Source organism: Tubulanus polymorphus, chromosome 10 (assembly GCF_964204645.1).
Source record: "Tubulanus polymorphus chromosome 10, tnTubPoly1.2, whole genome shotgun sequence".
In the NCBI taxonomy this organism is placed as follows: domain Eukaryota; kingdom Metazoa; phylum Nemertea; class Palaeonemertea; order Tubulaniformes; family Tubulanidae; genus Tubulanus; species Tubulanus polymorphus.
The window spans coordinates 5,812,135-5,831,237 of record NC_134034.1 but is presented as its reverse complement, the minus strand read 5'-3'; the positions used below and the strand labels follow the sequence as shown (position 1 = coordinate 5,831,237).

The following is a 19,103-nucleotide window of genomic DNA, read 5'->3' as shown; positions in this document are numbered from 1 at the left end:
TACCCGTTGTACCAAACCACCTCATGTATAGTCTCGCTGAATTTCGGATCGGTAGCCGTAAATTAGATGCCATCAAACTTAGCAATGTAAATATTGATAGAAACGAACGTATTTGTACATATGTAGTCTTAACAAAATCGGCGATATCGTATCGTATCGTATCGGTTACAACCAACGGGAGGCATTATATGCCTATTTCTAGGTTGTCTCGTTGTGTCGCTTGTTGATTGTTGCTAGGTTTGAAACCAGCTGTGGAATACAGTTTTTTAAAGCCTGGATTCTGGTACTGTGGTCGTTGTTCGTACTGTTTGTGTTGCCAGAAGTTATCGAGTCGCGCTTTGAAACTGTCAATGCTGGGTGCATTAACTATATCTTCTGTTAGGCTATTCCATATTTACAACACGTTGACTGAAAAAGTTCTTCCGGATGTTTTTCCCTGATCGGGATTTTGCCAGCTTCAGTGGTTCTGTGGTATTAGACGCTCGGAGTTGATACGGTAGTTCCCGTGTAGGCAGTTGTAGACGGTGATCATGTCACCACGTGAACGTCTGTAACTCAGCGATGGTAGTTTGAGTTGCAGCATCCGTTGTTGATATGATGAGTCTTTTAGAGTAGGGACTAACTTTGTTGCTCTTCTTTGGACTTTTTCGTAGGAATCCATGTCTTTCTTCTGGTAGGGACTATAGGCTGGAATCGTATACTCCAATATTGGACGAACAAGTGCTTTGTACAGAAGGTTAAACGTTTTTTTATCAAGGTGCTCAAAGGATCTCTTGATAACTCCAGTCATTCTATGTCCTCTGTTTACAACTGAGGTATGCTGTGCTTGAAATTTTAACATTTCGTCGATTGTCACGCCTAAGTCTTTTTCTTCGGTTACTGCTCTGAGCTGGTGGTTGGTGTTGTCGATTATCATGCTGTAGTTGTGACGGTTGTTTTTCTTCCCGATATGCATTACTACGCATTTGTCAGGATGGAAGTGCATTAACCATTTCTCTGACCAATTGCAGAGCCTGCTCAAATCGTCTAGGAGTTCCAGGGCATCATTGCGTGTTTTTATCGTTCCGTATATCTTGTATCATCTGCGTACATCATTATTTTGCTCCTTATTCCCTCGGGTAGGTCGTTGATATAAATCGCAAATAGGAGCGGTCCGAGTACACTACCTTGTGGCACTCCACTTGTTACTCGCTCCCAGTCTGAAAGTGAGCCCTCAATGTTGAATGATTGTTTTCTGTCTTTCAGGAAGTCATTAATCCATGTGTAAGGTTTTCTGCTGATACCGTTAGCTTTTAATTTTTTCATTAGTCTAAAGTGTGGTACTTTGTCAAATGCCTTCTGAAAATCTAAGAAAATCACATCGACGGCCATGTCTTGGTCATTGGATTTTGTCCAGTCTTCAAGAGTCTGTAATAGATGTGTTGTAGTTGATCTACCTTGAACAAAACCATGCTGAGATTCTGAGATCAAATCACGTTTTACAAGGTTGGACATGATTTGATCTCTGACGATTGATTCTAAAATCTTGCATGCTATACACGTCAGGCATTTCCCTTGTAATGATTGGATCAGGGATGTTGTTTACATCTTCAATATTGAATACATCCGCAAAGTACTTGTTGAAAGAGTCTGCTTTTTGCTTGTTGTCAGTTATCAGTTCCGCGTTTTGTATCTGTAGGTCGAGATTCTACTTCTGACACTAGTTTTGCTTTTGCAATACCTCCAGAAAGCCTTTGGGTTTGTTTTCACTTCATGTGACAGGTTCTTTTCGTACTCTCTGACAGTCTTTCTGGTTTCGCTTTTTGCTGCATTATTGGCTATTTGGTAATTTCTCTAATTTTCAGGGGTTTTATGTTCGAGATACCTTTTCCATGCCGCGTGTTTTTTCTTGACTTTACGCATCGCGTTGCGAGTCATCCATGGTGGAGAATGTTGTTTCCAGCGAGGTGCGTGGTATTGAAGGATTTGCTCTGCCTCTGCGCATTTTATTTTCTCTTTTATATGGTCTCAGCATTCATCCAGACTCATTTCAGCCAGGTCATTCTCCAGTAAATTATTCCTGAGGAATTGTCTTAAGCTTTCGTAGTTTTCTCTACTATAATTTTTTCTTCCTAATTTTATAGCAGTGAATACATTTATAGCGATAATTTCCATTTTCTTTTTGAATATTCCAAACTAAACAATATACGAAGAGCTTTCCTAACACCATTTTATGTAAATATACCCAACACTTATAAAATGTCACAATTACTTAATGCTGTAAATAACAATATATTAATTAAACTCGCTAGATTGGTAAATGCTGGTCTCAAGCTACTTAAGTAAAATTCACGTATACATATGTTATCTCTAACATTATTCTATTCTATGTGTACCTCTGTTTTCTTGTTTTTACTATTTTATTATTTGAATATTGCGCCGACAATGGCCTTTTAGTGAATGTTGATAAAACTAAAATATTAGTCTTCGCTAGAAGTAAAAGTAGGATCAAGCAAGTTTAGAAATTTATGATTGGTAACCAAGAGTTAGAGGTAGTTGAAGATTATTTGTATCTTTGAGTAAAATTCAACTGGAATGGCAGAAGCAAAAAAAAATCTTTATGATAAAGCTATGAGAGCCATGTTTTCTATTATTCAGAAGGGTAGACGTTTGAAACTTTCGATAGATGTAATGCTTAAACTACTTGACATGTGTGTCGCTCCTGTAGCTCTATACGACTGCGAAATCTGGGGTTATGAGAATCTCGATTTATTAGAAAACCCCCACTGCTTATTCTGTAAAATTATTATGAAAGTTACGAAATATTCCCATTATGGGCAAGTGCTGGCAGAGCTAGGGTGTTATCCTATGTATATTGACGTAAAGCGTTGAATGATCAATTTTAGGGTTAAAGCGATATCGTGCAAGCAAACTAAACTAAGTTAAATCCTTTATAAAATATCTCTCAATTTATATGTTTATGACAGGTTTAAGAGCCACTGGCTGTTATTTATTAAGCCCAATGAAAAATAAATAAGGTCATTAAATTGAAAGCTTAATGTTTAATTGACATTGTCAGTAGTTCTCATAAATTTTCCATGACCTTTTTTCCGTGGCCATCTCTTCCTATGCGAATACCTTGACCATTTTTTCCATGGCCATTTTTTCCTGGCCATTTTTTCCTTGGCCATTTTTTCCTACAATCCTACTTGACAACCAAATCCATTGTGATAATTTAACTTTTAGAGAATATGTAGCTTCCTTTCAAAGAATAACACACCAATCCCTCATCAACAAAATGGTCTAACGTTTTTTATAGGCCTGTTCCTGAACTAACGTCGTAACGATGGTATTAATCAAATTGGTCAACGGGCGGAATGTAGAACGGAGATTCCTAATTCCCGTCACCGCACTTGGAGATTTAACGGCTAAAGGTGACTTTGAAATTTTATCAGCTCCCAGTCCCATGTTTTGTGATCTGAAAACCCTACCACTGTGACTGTGAGGGGGTTGTTTAGGAAACACGACCACCACCTAGATTATTCAAGAATTAAGTCACAAAGAAGAATGGCGTAATATTCTTTCTTTCAGTTGTAGAGAAATTTGATTTCACCCCTGATAAGTTTACTTCAACAGATTGAAGCATAATAGACGAGGATGGAGTATTCCAAGAGCTGGAAAAAATGACAGAGATTGTGGCGGTACATCCTGATGTAATGCCATTTACATCTTCTTTCGCCAAAAGTTCATCGGGTAGTTCTACTAGGCCCAGCAGTAGTGCTAGTGGTTTAAGCGACATCTCAGGTAAGATCTGCTCTTTGTTGAATTTGAGAAAATATAGAAGATTGAGAGAATAACCAAATGGATGAAGCACATTCATATAAAATTTCTTCTAAATTTAAAGAAATTTAATGAAGGTAAAAATAATCTATTAGAAAAGATTAAACATGTGATAACGCTATTAAATGATAGAGAAACACTTGCATAATTAGAAAAACAATATAATGAATTAGTAAGAAAAACATATTGTACATTGATTATTACAAGAAGTAATTGAAATCTACAAAATAAATCAATAAAACATAATGAAAATGTAAGTTAATACCAAAAAATGTATGTAAATCTTTTACCAAAATATGATAGAAAAAAATGCCCACAATTTATTTATGAGTATTTAATACAGGAGGATTCTGTGATATTTTGTAATAAATGTGGTTATCAAAAAAAATTCATGGGGTGATAAAAAAACAAGAATTTTGTCGTGTAGAAGCAAAATTGAAATATCTAGATGAAATTCTTAAAATATCTTCTATAGAAATAAATACACCAGAACATACGCAATGGCTTGAATGGATGAAAATAATAGAAAATAAAAATGGTGAAATAACTAAAAGAGATGCAGTAATAACAATTTTTCCATTATATGTTAACACAATAAAGAAAATGTATTTATATTTATTATTTAACGATTATTATAAAAAAACCTAAATTAACAAGAAAAGATATGGAAAATATAAAAGAAACAAAAATATTAGATTATTGTGTGGATAATAATAATAATATAAGAGATTCAATTAATTATGAATTCTTTTTAGATAAAATTGTGAATTTTTTAGATATCGATATTATAATTCCATGCGAAAAAAAGAAACAAATGGAGCGAGATGAAATTTGGAATATTATAAAACATTGTTTAAATGAAAAAGAAAATGAAATAGAACAACCTAAAGAAATTATAGGAAAACAATTGGATGAAAATTTAGCTGAAAATAAAGAACACCTAATGAACTGAAAGTGGTAATCACAAAATATAGATCATTTAGAAGAACAAGAATTAGAAGATGATGATTTAGAAGATGATGAATTATTCCCAATGAAACAATTTCATAATAATATAGATAATTAATAACCATAGGGTAAAGTTTTTATTCCATCATCTAAGATATGTCTTTAACAAATGAAGATGGTACATTTAATGGTGGATTTCCATTAATCCTCCGAAATACTGATGCTAACATATTAAAGTTAAAAACAAATAACGTAACAAAAGATTTAAAAACATTAAAACATCATTTCGACTTAAGCAATTATCCAAAAGATCATGAATTATTTAGTAACGAAAATGAAAAATATTCAAACCTAATGGCCAACACTTTACATCTTTCGACGCTGTTTCCTTGTTCACAAATATACCATTGGAACCAACTCTCAATTTCTTAAGAAGAAAACTCCCGGACTTCAATCTTGATCTTCCAATTCCTGTAGATTGCTTACTTGAACTTTTGGAACTCTGTACCACCAATCTATATTTCCAATTCCAAGAGAAATTCTATGAACAAATTTTTGGTTTCGTTGGGTAACCCATTAGGCCTATCCCCAATTTTGGCTTATCTTTTCCTTGAACACTTTGAATCCGAATTTCATCCAAATTACGCTGGCTCTAAACCTAACTTTTGGATTAGATATGTTGATGACATTCTGTGCTTTAGTTTCTGATGATCTTGATCTTACCTCTTTTATTGACTTCATCAACTCTTTAGATGTTCTAATTCACAATAAATATACTCATTTGATTTTCTCAGTCTACCGTAAACCTATCAACGTTGTGGCATACCTTCACTTCTTTTCTTTTAAACTGCTAAATCAATCAAAATTGGTCTCGCTCAAGGCCTCTTTCTCCGTGCACTACGGATATGCGATGAAACCTTCCTTTCGGCTGAATTTGACCATATATCCAACTCTCTTAAAAAATTGGCTTACCCTGATCACGTTTTGTTAAAATTAAAATTATTATACTATATTTTGATATGCATTTTTATATTTTAATAAATTAGAAAATATAGATAAATTACTGATTATTTGAAAATATAAACATAATTTCATAACATTGAAATAGTAAGAAAATTATGATAATATTGGCCTATAGAAATTATTTTCATGTTTTTCAAACTACTTTTATATTTCTTATTTTCTAAAATTACCAAAGTGACTAAGGAGATGTAAAGACACAGGGGGTATTATTTAACGACTAAGGAGATATAGACACAGGGGGTACATTTTATACAAGTAACATATTTATATTTTATAATTTTAATAATATTGAAAATAGTACAAATCATAAAATATAAATTTGATAAGATATTAATTGGTTCATATTGAATGATATTTATCAATTTAAAATAATATTTATTTTTTATTTCATTAACTTTAGATTTTAATATTTATATCATTCTATATTTCAAAATTATTAAAAAAATAATATTATACAAATATTAGAGTAAGTGTATAATTATGTTTTCATATCAAAGGTTGAAAGGTAGTGAATGAAATAAAAATAAATTCTCGCCATAAATTCGAGCCAGCGAGAATTTATTTTTATTTTTGAACTCGACCCTTCGACCTTCGGTATGAAAACGTAATTATACACTTACTGTAATATTGGTATTAGCTGAGGAGAGGCTGGAGTCACGCTACCGGCAATTTATCCGTCAGAGGGTTCCAGCTGAATTACTCGCCTCCAAAAGGAGGACGAGCGGACCCAGACGTACGTACCCACCAACGGTTTAGAGGCACGAAGAGATATGGGGCGCCCCGGAAGGGATCCAGGCCGTATGGAGACCTAAGATGGGTGGCCGGTGCGGGACAAGCACAGCTGCAGGAGTTGCTTGTCCCCCGCGAAATCCAAATATTACGGAGAAGATATTCTGGTTACAGTACGTGCCCACGGAATCCGTTACATCTCCACGAGGAAGTCGAACGGACCAACGGTGAAGAGCCACAAAGAGATAGGGGGTTCCCCTCTGAGGCCGAGTAGAAGGAAAAAATCGGGACCTGGGAAATAATACGTTATAAGTGAATCTACGGTAAATCCATCGCAGGAGGACGCAGGAACCCACTCCTGCGCAGGAGTTGTTTGTCCCCCGCGAAATCCAATTATAACGGAAAGGGAAAGGCTATTTTGTGACCGTGGCCACGGGGGGGGGGGGCGTACCGGCACAAGACGGCGAGAATCCATCTTCAAGTAAAGTTATGAGGGCCGCCTTTCTCTTCCGCGTCGCTATGTTTGTGTCATGTGATGAGTCTAAATCGTCTTTTAACGAACATTCGATTTGATCGCAAAATCGACGCAAATCGTTCAGGAAACATATAACAAAAATTTAACAGAAATGGATCGCAAAAATCGGGTGTTACTAAAACTATGCACTACTAAAACGAAGACCGAAGACCTATGCACTTTGCGAGACTAAAACTATGCATGACTAAAACGAAGACCGAAGACCTATGCACTTTGCGAGACTAAACCTATGCATGACTAAAACGAAGACCGAAGACCTATGCACTCATTAGAAATCATAACTAGGGGCGCTATCTATATATTCAACCACCTCTGTCGATGAGTATAGGCAATAGGGACCTTCTCGATATAAACATACATAAGGAAACGTAAAATGTTCGGTAATTTTTCTCGGGTGCATAGGTCTTCGTTTTAGTAGTGCATGGTTTTAGTAACACCCACGCACGCAAAACTAAAACTATGCATGACTAAAACGAAGACCTATGCACTTTTACAAAACTTACTTCAAACATGGAATTATTCACGCAACCACATCGGGGAAGCTCCAGTTACGACTATGCCGACAAATGTACGTATTTACGACGAATGAAACGAAGTTTTTCTCTATAAATGTGCGATTTCTATTATATTCGATTTGCTGGCTAATACATCATTTTCACAAATAAATGTTTAGGATTCTTTTCTTGTATTAATATTCTACACTCCGCTCGAGCCGGATCTCATCTTGAGACCGTTATGATATGACCGACTCGATTGATATCCGAGTAGGATGTCATGTATTTTATAAAGTTGTCCAACATTTTTCAAAAAACATCCTAGAATCGAACGGTTATCCGGGTTGATCGGATCCTGATCGATCGAAGTCCACTGTTAACGCAGTCTCAAATGTTTTGTGACTTTCTCAAAATGTATCAAAAATTTAAGTAATTTTTAGTTCATTAGTCTTCAAATATTCAAAAATGAACAGTTAAAAATTGTTGAAACATGTCGACTCATCCGTAAAATCAACCCATTCACAGTCCCGAATGTGGGATAATGTCGGGCTTTAGAGAACATAATGCCCCCGAGGTCTTCACATTTACAGATAAGATTATGTAAGCGTGTCGCGCGTTACACCGGATAGGCACACAATAGAAATATGAGCCGCACGATCATTGATCATCACCAATTAAGAGGACCGCTATTGTGAAAATTGACTGCGGGAGGAATATTCCTCCCAAAGTCAATCGATGGAAACTTGACCAAGGGGTCTGATATTCAAACAATTGACTTTGGGAGGAATATTCCTCCCAAGGTCAAACGAAGAGAATTTGACCTTCAGTTCTGATATTCAAAGTATCGACTTCGGGAGGAATATTCCTCCGACTGTCAAACGAAGGAAAATGACCTAGGTCTGATAATTCGAAATATTGACTTTGGGATGAATATTCGTCCAAACCTCTTACGCTAAAAACCTGAGCTTTAAGAATGATAGGTCTACATAAATGATATTGATGTAATTGTTTTTAATAAATAGTATACTATAGCGACGAAACCAGACATATTTAGGAGTACGCGTTATTGTGACTGATTAATTATTCGCCATTAACCAAAATTTAACTGGGTGCATAGGTCTTCGTTTTAGTAGTGCATAGTTTTAGTAACACCCACACACGCAAAACAAAAACTATGCATGACTAAAACGAAGACCAATGCACTTTTACAAAACTTACTTCAAACATGGAATTCTTCACGCAACCACTTCGGGGAAGCTCCAGTTACGACTATGCCGACAAATGTACGCATTTACGACGAATGAAACGAAGTTTTCATCTATAAATGTGCGATTTCTATTAGGCCAAAAATGCATTTCTTCTCATGATTTTGAAATCCCGCCCGCATCGGAAAAATCATCGGAAAATTAGATGAAAATAATGTCTATCCTCCCGCATCATAGCTCGAAGATAAATGTGTTTTTTTTAATAAGAATTAAAATCCCCCTACCCGCATTGATATACTAACCATATCGTCATCTTTTTATCATTTCATTTCTCTATGAACGTATCGAGAAAAGTTGATCGTATAAATATCATCGGCACCTTTGATGACTCCAACGGGGTCGGTTACCGTAGGCCTATGTCAAATGCCAAGGTCGCCGTGGAGCTATTTCTGCGTTTGATTTCTGGCGTGATTATCATTTCGAAGCGTTTTCTCTTTTATTGTTCGTGCAAATGTGGTGCCAAAAATAAAAAAACTATCTGCCGCATCTGTAGAGAAATCACTGAGGGATATTTTCATTGTTGTAATAGAAATAGAATAGACACCTCCCGCATCTCCAAAAAAAATTCAAACAATTTTTATTTCTACTTTTTTTAAAAAAAGTTCAGAAAAATGAAAACCGCCCGCCCTCGTCATGGTAAAAAACAATGTGATGAGAAACAGGGCATCTTTTTGGCCATATATTCGATTTATATTGTACATAATCTGACATCATAATACGTTGTCGTGGCTAATACTTTATTTTTACCAATAAATATGCGAGAATATTTTGTCACATTAAAATGCACAGAAGAAACAATGAGTATTTTCTAATAAATCGAGATTTTCATATCCTCATATCTCATACCCGTACATGGCTATAGGAGCGACACACATCAAATAATTTAAACATAACATCAATGAGGTGTTTTTACGTTTGCCACTTGAACGATCGAAAACATAGCTCTTATTGATTTATCGTGAAGATACTATTTTTTGCCTTAGCAAAGTTACCATTGCATCAGAACATAATCTTCAACTACTTCAACTACTAGGCCTTGCCAAATTGCCAAACAGTAATTTCTAAATTGGTCACGGTCAGTGCTTCTGAATTGGCAGTCAAGTTTCGTAATCGTAGCTAAGATGGGTACCCGGCCACGCTACTGTGGCAATCAAGAATTTCAAGTATGGTATGCGAGGATCCGCCAGATTCACGGGTCTGTCTAAAGAACATACCTCTAACCGCTAGTAGTTACTCAATTACCATGCTTCAATTTCTTCAGTACATTTCAATTAAATTCGAGTCAACTTTTCTCATTTTTCTGGAGCCAATTTATTTTTCCCAACAGTAGTCGCACTAAACGACATATAGTTGAATCTGCTTTGATTACTACTCATTCCGATCGTTCTGTCAACCTCAATAATGGTTTCAGCCCCCATAATACACTTCTTCTAAGTTATGTCAGTGCTCTAGTCCCCATAACGTAATGTGCAGCGATTCGTGTCTTATTTCATATTTCATGTATTAATACTGTGTTTGTATTTGGCAAGTCATTTTAGACTGAAGAAGGGTGGTAGTAACCACCCGAAATATTTCATAAACTAACCATACACTTACAGGAAATGTCAATCACAACGACTCACAACATCAAAAACGCCGCAACGCACTGTGAAAATCCGAACCCCCGGACCGACGAAAGACCATCATCTGGGAATGATTCATTTCACGATAACGGTCAACAGCGGGAAACCGAAAACACGGGCCTCCAACAGTAACTGAGTGTATTGTAGCGCCATCTGGTTTGTGCCGATATACCAATAGGAGGGCATTGGGATAAAAATCCCTTTATATCATGTTTCATACCAGCGAATAGCTCTCCTGTTAACGTATCACATTGCTGCTTCTGATGAAGCCCCCTGCCCCCCCCCCCCCCAATGTGTCGGACTTTCTAACCCAGGAAGAAGTGCATGGGGTAGGGCCAAATCTGTCGGTTTTGTTGGCCAAGAAAGTATGAAATGAAACTTATACGATTAGACGTATATATACAGTAGAACTGTAGTCGGACTCGTTGGGACAACGGAAAATGTTATTCGAAAAATTCCGATTATGAGTATGTCGGATTTGGGTTTTTTCCAAGAAAAATCCGAATCAGCTACATATTAAGACCATAAAACCTAACTGATTGACGGGGTCAATACTCTATTTTATAGCCGACAACTATTGTAAACATGTGCTTAACTGTCCGTCGACAGAAAAATCAATCTACCATAGACGCCGCGCGCCAGTAACGATTTTCTTAAAAAGAACCGAAGTTAGCCGAATGACTACGAGATGGAAAATATGCATTGCTTTGAAACGTTCGGGACATATATTCTAGCCCACTTAGCCGAATTTCCGAATTCTAGAATCCGACTTTGAGACAGATTTTGATAGGAAAACGAACTGGAAAAATCGGGACCTTGGGGATTACTAAAAAAAATGAAAAATGTCAGTCGAAATCAGTTTCAGTTGTTCTACAATTAGGCCTTATTGTAACTGTTTTAATTCGGGTACCGGTAGAGATTTTTAACTTTGATCTTTCTTCAATCCCGTATTAACGGTTAGTACCGTACCGTAACGAATATTTCTAGGGTATTCGTACCGGTAAACGAAATAGTTGAGTGAAAATACTGTAAATAACTTGATTAAACATGCTTTGGGGGAATATGTTACTTCAATTGTCTGACCAATTTTATAGTTGTACTCAACGTGTATTCTAGAAAGATATTTTGGCTCATCGTCAGGCATATAGCACATTTGCCGGTAGGCAGTAGCAGTTAATCAACATAAATTGAGGAAACTTTCAAATTATTTCAGTTGAATATTTTCCAGGGTATGTGAAAGATGCATTTAGCAATTTTCGAGTACCAGGTAGTATTTTGTATTTGATTTATTACGGTAGGGCATACCGTACTGACGTGATGGTTATAACAGTGATGGAGCGTGGCCGCAATAACCCTTGGAACATTCCATGATAATCCATGCATAGGTCACCGGTTATATATTCTTTTCCGTATATCCGGACCAAATACGTATGCTATTGCTGTCCAGACTGACACTTTGTGGCCACCATAGTAAATTCTACGTTTGGCCTTCCATAATGGATATTTCGTTAATGTGAACTAGGCTAAATTTCCATTTTCTCTGAAGCAACCGCCTCGTAATGAGTTCGACAAATATATAATATATCAGAACAGCATAGTAGACGAGAATTTGTAGGGCCCATTCGGACCACATGAATTGTGAAACGAAATCGAAAATAAATCCCTTAATCTGTCCCTAATAAAAGATTAATAAAAGAGGCTAACTTTGCTACGTCGTTATGGTGTAATGCCCTCGGGTGGTGTGTGAGTAGGAATAAATCTTTATTTGATTGGATTATGTAAGCGGAAACCAGTCTTTGTTTATATGCCGCAAGCCGATTCCCCGTTCCGCCAGCGTAATTTGAACTCAATTTTTCAGCTCTAAAGGCCCTAAACAGCAGTCGCTGCCTACTAGGCCTAACAATAGTCGAAAGATCACACAAGCAACATCAGCAGGAAATGTTACTTAGGTCAATTTTTCGTGTGATTCAGTTTGAGGCACGTGGTTTGAGGGTGTTCAGTTGTGGCACGAATCTAAGGCCTGCCATGGTGCGCGCGCGGACCGTCCAGTTTTTAGTTTTTTCCGGCTCTGTGTCCAGCTGGCGCTCGCTGATCCAGGGACACTCAATGACTACAGCACAGTGAAAATAGGGCACTAACTTATCCACAGTATCCATCATGCCCATTGAGTGAGTCACGATGACCCAGATAGGGGGTTCGGCCTCGGGTCTGGTGGGTCTTTGTTAGTTTTGCTAATTTATACGTCGCTTGGATTTTGTTCGATTTCCCAGTCGAAGACTAACACTATCGGATTATTCATTTAACCTCACTACGGGATGGCCTCTGAAGTGTTGCCCGCACACTATAAGCAGCCAGCAAGACTCGAACCCACTTGTCACTCAGTGGATGCAATAACATCACGTCTAATCTCACCTAGCTACCGAGGCCGCTTGAAAGTGAAGTTTTAATATATCCACTATTTCTTCAATATCCACTTCCAAACATACACTCAAGGCCGCTTGAAATTGAAGCGGCCTCGAGTGTATGTTTGGAAGTGGATATTTTGCCAATGTGGCATTTTTTTGTAAACGCTGTTTTGCCAATGGCTCCATAATAATAAAGATCGTTGGGCCTATTGGGTTCAGGGTTTGGGTTTCGTTAGGGTCTAGAGGGTCCAGGGAGTTAGGGTTGGGTAGGGTTTCCCCTTGATCAAGATATAAAAGAGATGTCAACAAAAAGGCAGATTCTAAGTAAAAACTGACCTTAGCCTGCCTTTTGGCCCACTTGGGACTTTAGCCCCAGCGGGCTATTGCGTTCACTTTTCGTCTGTCCGTAGACGGAATCCAGTTATTTTGGGAAGTTTTGAAGACGCTTCAATGTAATGTCTAAATGTTTGGGTTACAAATGTATCTACCCTAGACGCATTTTCAGCCCAAAAACTGGCCCTGTCAGATTCAAGATGGCCGACTGGCAGCCATTCTCGTTTGCCAAAATCAGCACTTATTACACATTTTTCAAGTTTCCAAGGAAAATTTAGAAGACCTTTTGATCAATTATCTTGATCTTTCGTATATATTTGTATCCAAGAGCCCATCAGCATAGGAAATATTGGGTGGATCCCACTCAAGGCTGCTGTCCTGTGCAGGCACGTTGGAAGCAACTTTTGATTGCTGCAGCCAAATACCGACTTTGGACAGGTTCTAATTATTGCCGCTGCGAATTTACTTAATTTTCTTCAAAAACGTGGTATTCAAAGAAAAACAGGGGCTTTGAATAGTAGAATAACTTGGTATTTCCATATTAAATTGGTACTGAGGCATAGGCCTAGATATTGTGATCACAATCGATTGCAAAATTGATTTTGCTGGTTAATTGTTGCTTTTTATGTTTGCGTTTTGAATTGTTAATTGGCTGTGTGGCTATTTGTTAGTGCCTCTGCGTCAGAATTGCACGAATGTTAAACTCTCATATTGATTCCCAGTGCAGTTTAAATTGATTTAGGAATTCCGTTTTCAAGAATCCTTAAACTAGCCCCTGGGATATACACCGTGACTATGTCGTCGAATTGTAATGCTATGCAAGGATTGTTACGTAATCTGCTGCCGCTAGAACAGATTCCAGTTTTGATAACTAGGGAAATAAAACTGGGAATTTAAGTATTGACATTTTTACCGTATGCTTCTTTTTAACCCGGGAAAGGTTTAAAACTTGGGGTAGTAGATTTGCCAAGCTTGTTGTGTAGTACATTGGGTACCACAGTGTTCTTCAGTAATTTTATATGTATTTTGTTCAGCCCAAGTCAATTCAACTTCATTTAGCGTTATTCATTGAAAAAACAAATCGATATGTTCCTGCAAAATATTGTCGTGTTAGTTGAAAAAAAAAACAATTGTACTGTTTTGCAGATATTGCATCTTTGCAATTGGTATTATTTCATGAAGACGATAAATGAAGCTACCATCCTCCCCGGCTAGGATTCGAAGCTGATGGCATCGAGGTTTGCCACGGTAAGTGCGTGGCTGAGTGTAGCAATGCCATCAGGTTCGAATCCCTGCCGAGGGAAGACGTGAAGCTACAGGCATAAATCGACTTTATTAAAAGAGAAGCGATATATTTACATTCCCAGGTATTAAACCATCCTATCTTTTTAGTGTTACACTAGTGAACCAGGTTCGAATTTTAAGTTTCATGCCGATTGCGCGGTGGTTTGTTTATGTTGGTACTATAGAGCCTCGTATACAACAATTACATGTACTATAGAACCATGATAATTAGTATCCATTGATAGCATGTGATTGATAACAAAAGTGAAGCATCTTATGATCTGTAACATATAATTATACGTTTTAAGATATGCGAAACCATAATTCTATTTGATGGTAGGCACTAAGGGTATAGGGTATAGCAAGGTTTTTATTAGCATTATTATAAGCACGAAGATATTAAAGAAATCAACCAGTTATGGATTTCAGTTAAAGGTATTTTAAGTATGATTAGTTGTGGGGTATACATTTATTATGTACGCGTTGTTGGGTGGGAGGGTATCTTATTAAATTGCATGCAATTGTAAACAAAAGGGGAGGGGGTGAAAGAGTGTTGCGTATTGTATGCACCTTAATGTATTTTAAAATGTAATTCTGCTCAGGGTGTAACATATGAGCGTGTGGATGTGGGCTAGGGGGGTTGGTCCGCGAAATGTTGGTGGAGTACGTGCGCCGCATAAACTTACATACAAATAGGTACTAGGAAAGGAGGTGGGTCTAAGTTTTTGCGTACGTTATAAATGGATAGTCCCTTGGTAAAAAGTCTCTGCCCAGGCCGGTTGTGCTCCATAATCTGTGCAAACCTGAGTAAATACTTTTTTTGATAGTCAAAGTCAGGATTAGCCCACGTCAAACTGTATTGTTTTTCTTTAAATAAAATTACGCGAGAAGTTCATTTTTTATAGTCAGGCTTGTTTTTAAGGACATTATATCTTTTTGTCAAAGAGCTGATGCCCTTTGGAGGAGTGGTTGGCCTCATTTTCCGATACGCTGATTCGGCTGGCATACTGGACAACTGAATTTTTTAGGTGTCTTTTAACTTCCACGTTCTGGACAAACGCACAGCTGTTGACAGCGTTTGGTGCACGTTTGCATCCTCACTTGCCAAGGTTTGATGGCCACCCGCTGGAGCTCACGCCAACACAAACCTTTGCTGCAAACCCTTTACTGGTCTACTACATCGCCCACGATTTTTCGTGCGGACAGGTTCCCACTCAGTATACATATCAGATGCGTGGTATTTATAGAGCAAACGTTGTGCCAGGAAAAACGCATCTGATTGGCTAGAATATAGACTGGTAGGCGCTGAGCGGGAACCTTTCCACCCGAGAAATCGTGGGCGATGTAATAAGAACAATAGAGGGTTTGCGGCAAGGGTATGTGTTGGCGTGAACTTCCGGCGGGCGGCAATTAAAACCTGCCAAGCGAGGATGCCACGTTTGGTGCATATGTCTTCAATTTAGTCGTACAAATGTACATAGTTGTAGTTCCCATTGCGTGGGCTTGACTAACGATCCACGTCAGTTTATTCGCCAAAATAAGGTGTGGTGACAATTTTAAGGTGAATCGATGAGTGCATAAGTGCTACACAGCAGAAAACGGACACCCAGTGTCACGTACAGCAATAAACAACTTGACTCCAGACACCCAATATTTAAACTGGCTTCAATTTTCGCAAAATGAATTGGAGGGCGATGTCAGAGTGGAACGTTTTTAAGGGCCATACATTCTTTTAGACAGGACCAACCACTTTACCCTCTACTACAATCCCCGTACACCACTCCTTTTTTAACGCGGTAGAAACCAACGAACAGTAATTCATAATGAAAAACTTAGACACTCCATTGGTTTCATAGGTCTTTGAAATGGTTACATAACTAATTCCCCAAGGTTGAGATTAGACTAAAACTATGCACTACTAAAACGAAACTTCTCGATACGTTCATAGAGAAATAATAAAATGATAAAAAGATGACGATATGGTTAGTATATCAATGCGGGTGGGGGGATTTTAATTCTTATAAAAAAAACACATTTATCTTCGAGCTATGATGCGGGAGGATGGACATTATTTTCATCTAATTTCCCGATGATTTTTCCGATGCGGGCGGGATTTCAAAATCATGAGAAAAAATGCATTTTTGGCCTAATAGAAATCGCACATTTATAGATGAAAAATTCGTTTTATTCGTCGTAAATGCGTACATTTGTCGGCATAGTCGTAACTGGAGCTTTCCCGAAGTGGTTGCGTGAATAATTCCATGTTTGAAGTAAGTTTTGTAAAAGTCATAGGTCTTCGTTTTAGTCATGCATAGTTTTTTAGTTTTGCGTGTGTGGGTGTTACTAAATCTATGCACTACTAAAACGAAGACCTATGCACCCAGTTGAATTTTGGTTAATGGCGAATAATTAATCAGTCACAATAACGCGTACTCCTACAACAGTGGACTTCGATCGATCAGGAACCGATCAACCCGGATAACCATTCGATTCTAAGATGTTTTTTGAAAAATTTTGGACAACTTTAGAAAATACATGACATCCTACACTGATATCACTCGATTCGGTCATATCATTGCGGTCCCAAGATGAGATCCGGCCCGAACGGAGTGTAGAGTATTAATAGAAGAATAGAATCCTAAACATTTATTTGTGAAAATGATGTATTAGCCATAACAACGCAGCGAATCTTATATTATAGAAATCGCACATTTATAGATGAAAACTTCGTTTTATTCGTCGTAAATACGTACATTTGTCGGCATAGTCGTAACTGGAGCTTCCCCGAAGTGGTTGCGCGAAGAGTTCCATGTTTTAAGTAAGTTTTGTAAAAGTGCATATGTCTTCGTTTTAGTCATGCATAGTTTTAGTTTTGCGTGTGTGGGTGTTACTAAAACTATGCACTACTAAAACGAAGACCTATGCACCCAGTTAAATTTTGGTTAATGGCGAATAATTAATCAGTCACAATAACGCGTACTCCTACAACAGTGGACTTCGATCGATCAGGATCCGATCAACCCGGATAACCGTTCGATTCTAAGATGTTTTTTGAAAAATTTTGGACAGCTTTATAAAATACATGACATCCTACTCGGATATCACTCGAGTCGGTCATATCATTACGGTCACGAGATGAGATCCGGCTCGAGCGGAGTGTAGAGTATTAATAGAAGAATAGAATCTTTTAAACATTTATTTGTGAAAATGATATATTAGCCAGCAAATCGGATATAATAGAAATCGCACATTTATAGATGAAAACTCTGTTTTATTCGTCGTAAATACGTACATTTGTCGGCATAGTCGTAACTGGAGCTTCCCCGAAGTGCTTGCGTGAAGAATTCCATGTTTGAAGTAAGTTTTGTAAAAGTGCATAGGTCTTCGTTTTAGTCATGCTTAGTTTTAGTTTTGTGTGTGTGGGTGTTACTAAAACTATGCACTACTAAAACGAAGACCTATGCACCCAGTTCAATTTTGGTTAATGGCGAGTAATTTATCAGTCACAATAACGCGTACTCCTACAACAGTGGACTTCGATCGATCAGGATCCGATCATCCCGGATAACCGTTCGATTCTAAGATGTTTTTGGAAAAATTTTGGACAACTTTATAAAATACGAGACATCCAACTCAGATATCACTCGAGTCGGTAATATTATTACGGTCTCAAGATGAGATCCGCCTCGAGCGGAGTGTAGAGTATTGATAGAAGAATAGAATCGTAAACAATTATTTGTGAAAATAATGTATTAGCCACGACAACGCAGCAAATCGAATATAATAGAAATCGCACATTTATAGATGAAAACTTCGTTTCATTCGTCGTAAATACGTACATTTGTCGGCATAGTCGTAACTGGAGCTTCCCCGAAGTGGTTGCGTGAATAATTCCAGTTTGAAGTAAGTTTTGTCAAAGTGCATAGGTCTTCGTTTTAGTCATGCATAGTTTTAGTTTTGTGTGTGTGGGTGTTACTAAAGCTATGCACTACTAAAACGAAGACCTATGCAACCGAGAAAAATAAACGAACATTTTACTTTTCCTTATGTATGTTTATATCGAGTAGGTCCCTATTGCCTATACTCATCGACAGAGGTGGTTGAATATACAGATAGCGCCCCTAGTTATGATTTCTAATGAGTGCATAGGTCTTCGGTCTTCGTTTTAGTCATGCATAGGTTTAGTCTCGCAAAGTGCACAGGTCTTCGGTCTTCGTTTTAGTCATGCATAGTTTTAGTCTCGCAAAGTGCATAGGTCTTCGGTCTTCGTTTTAGTCATGCATAGTTTTAGTCTCGCAAAGTGCATAGGTCTTCGGTCTTCGTTTTAGTAGTGCATAGTTTTAGTAACACCCCGCAAAAATCGGTTGCTTAACCGAAGGTGGAGACCAGTCCAGCACGGATATGGCTGACTGCTAATGTTTGGATATTATTGGAGCTACCCTTGTTGATTTGAGTTACCGGTATATTGATAGACTGGTTGCCTGTCCCATTCAATATGGAGATAGAGACCGGTAACCAGTCTAGAATATTGATTCTTTTACTCCTGTAAATTTGCATATATTTGTCAACATAGTGGGTCACTTTGTTTTTTGACGTTACAATATTGCGATGAATTCCTGTTTTTGTATGGAACAATAAAATGCATT

The 19,103-nt window shown here is 37.6% G+C and overlaps 1 protein-coding gene across 1 annotated transcript; it reads right to left on the bottom strand.

Moving 5' to 3' along the window:
- Positions 1-457: 457 nt before the first annotated feature.
- Positions 458-955, bottom strand: LOC141911524 (uncharacterized). Its single transcript, XM_074802512.1, has one exon. It carries the CDS (start codon positions 953-955, stop codon positions 458-460), a length of 498 nt encoding a protein of 165 aa, XP_074658613.1.
- Between the last annotated feature and the right edge of the window lie 18,148 nt (positions 956-19,103).

Coding starts and splice junctions, on each gene's coding strand:
- LOC141911524 (XM_074802512.1), bottom strand. CDS start 955: ATGCATATCGGGAAGAAAAACAACCGTCACAACTACAGCATGATAATC.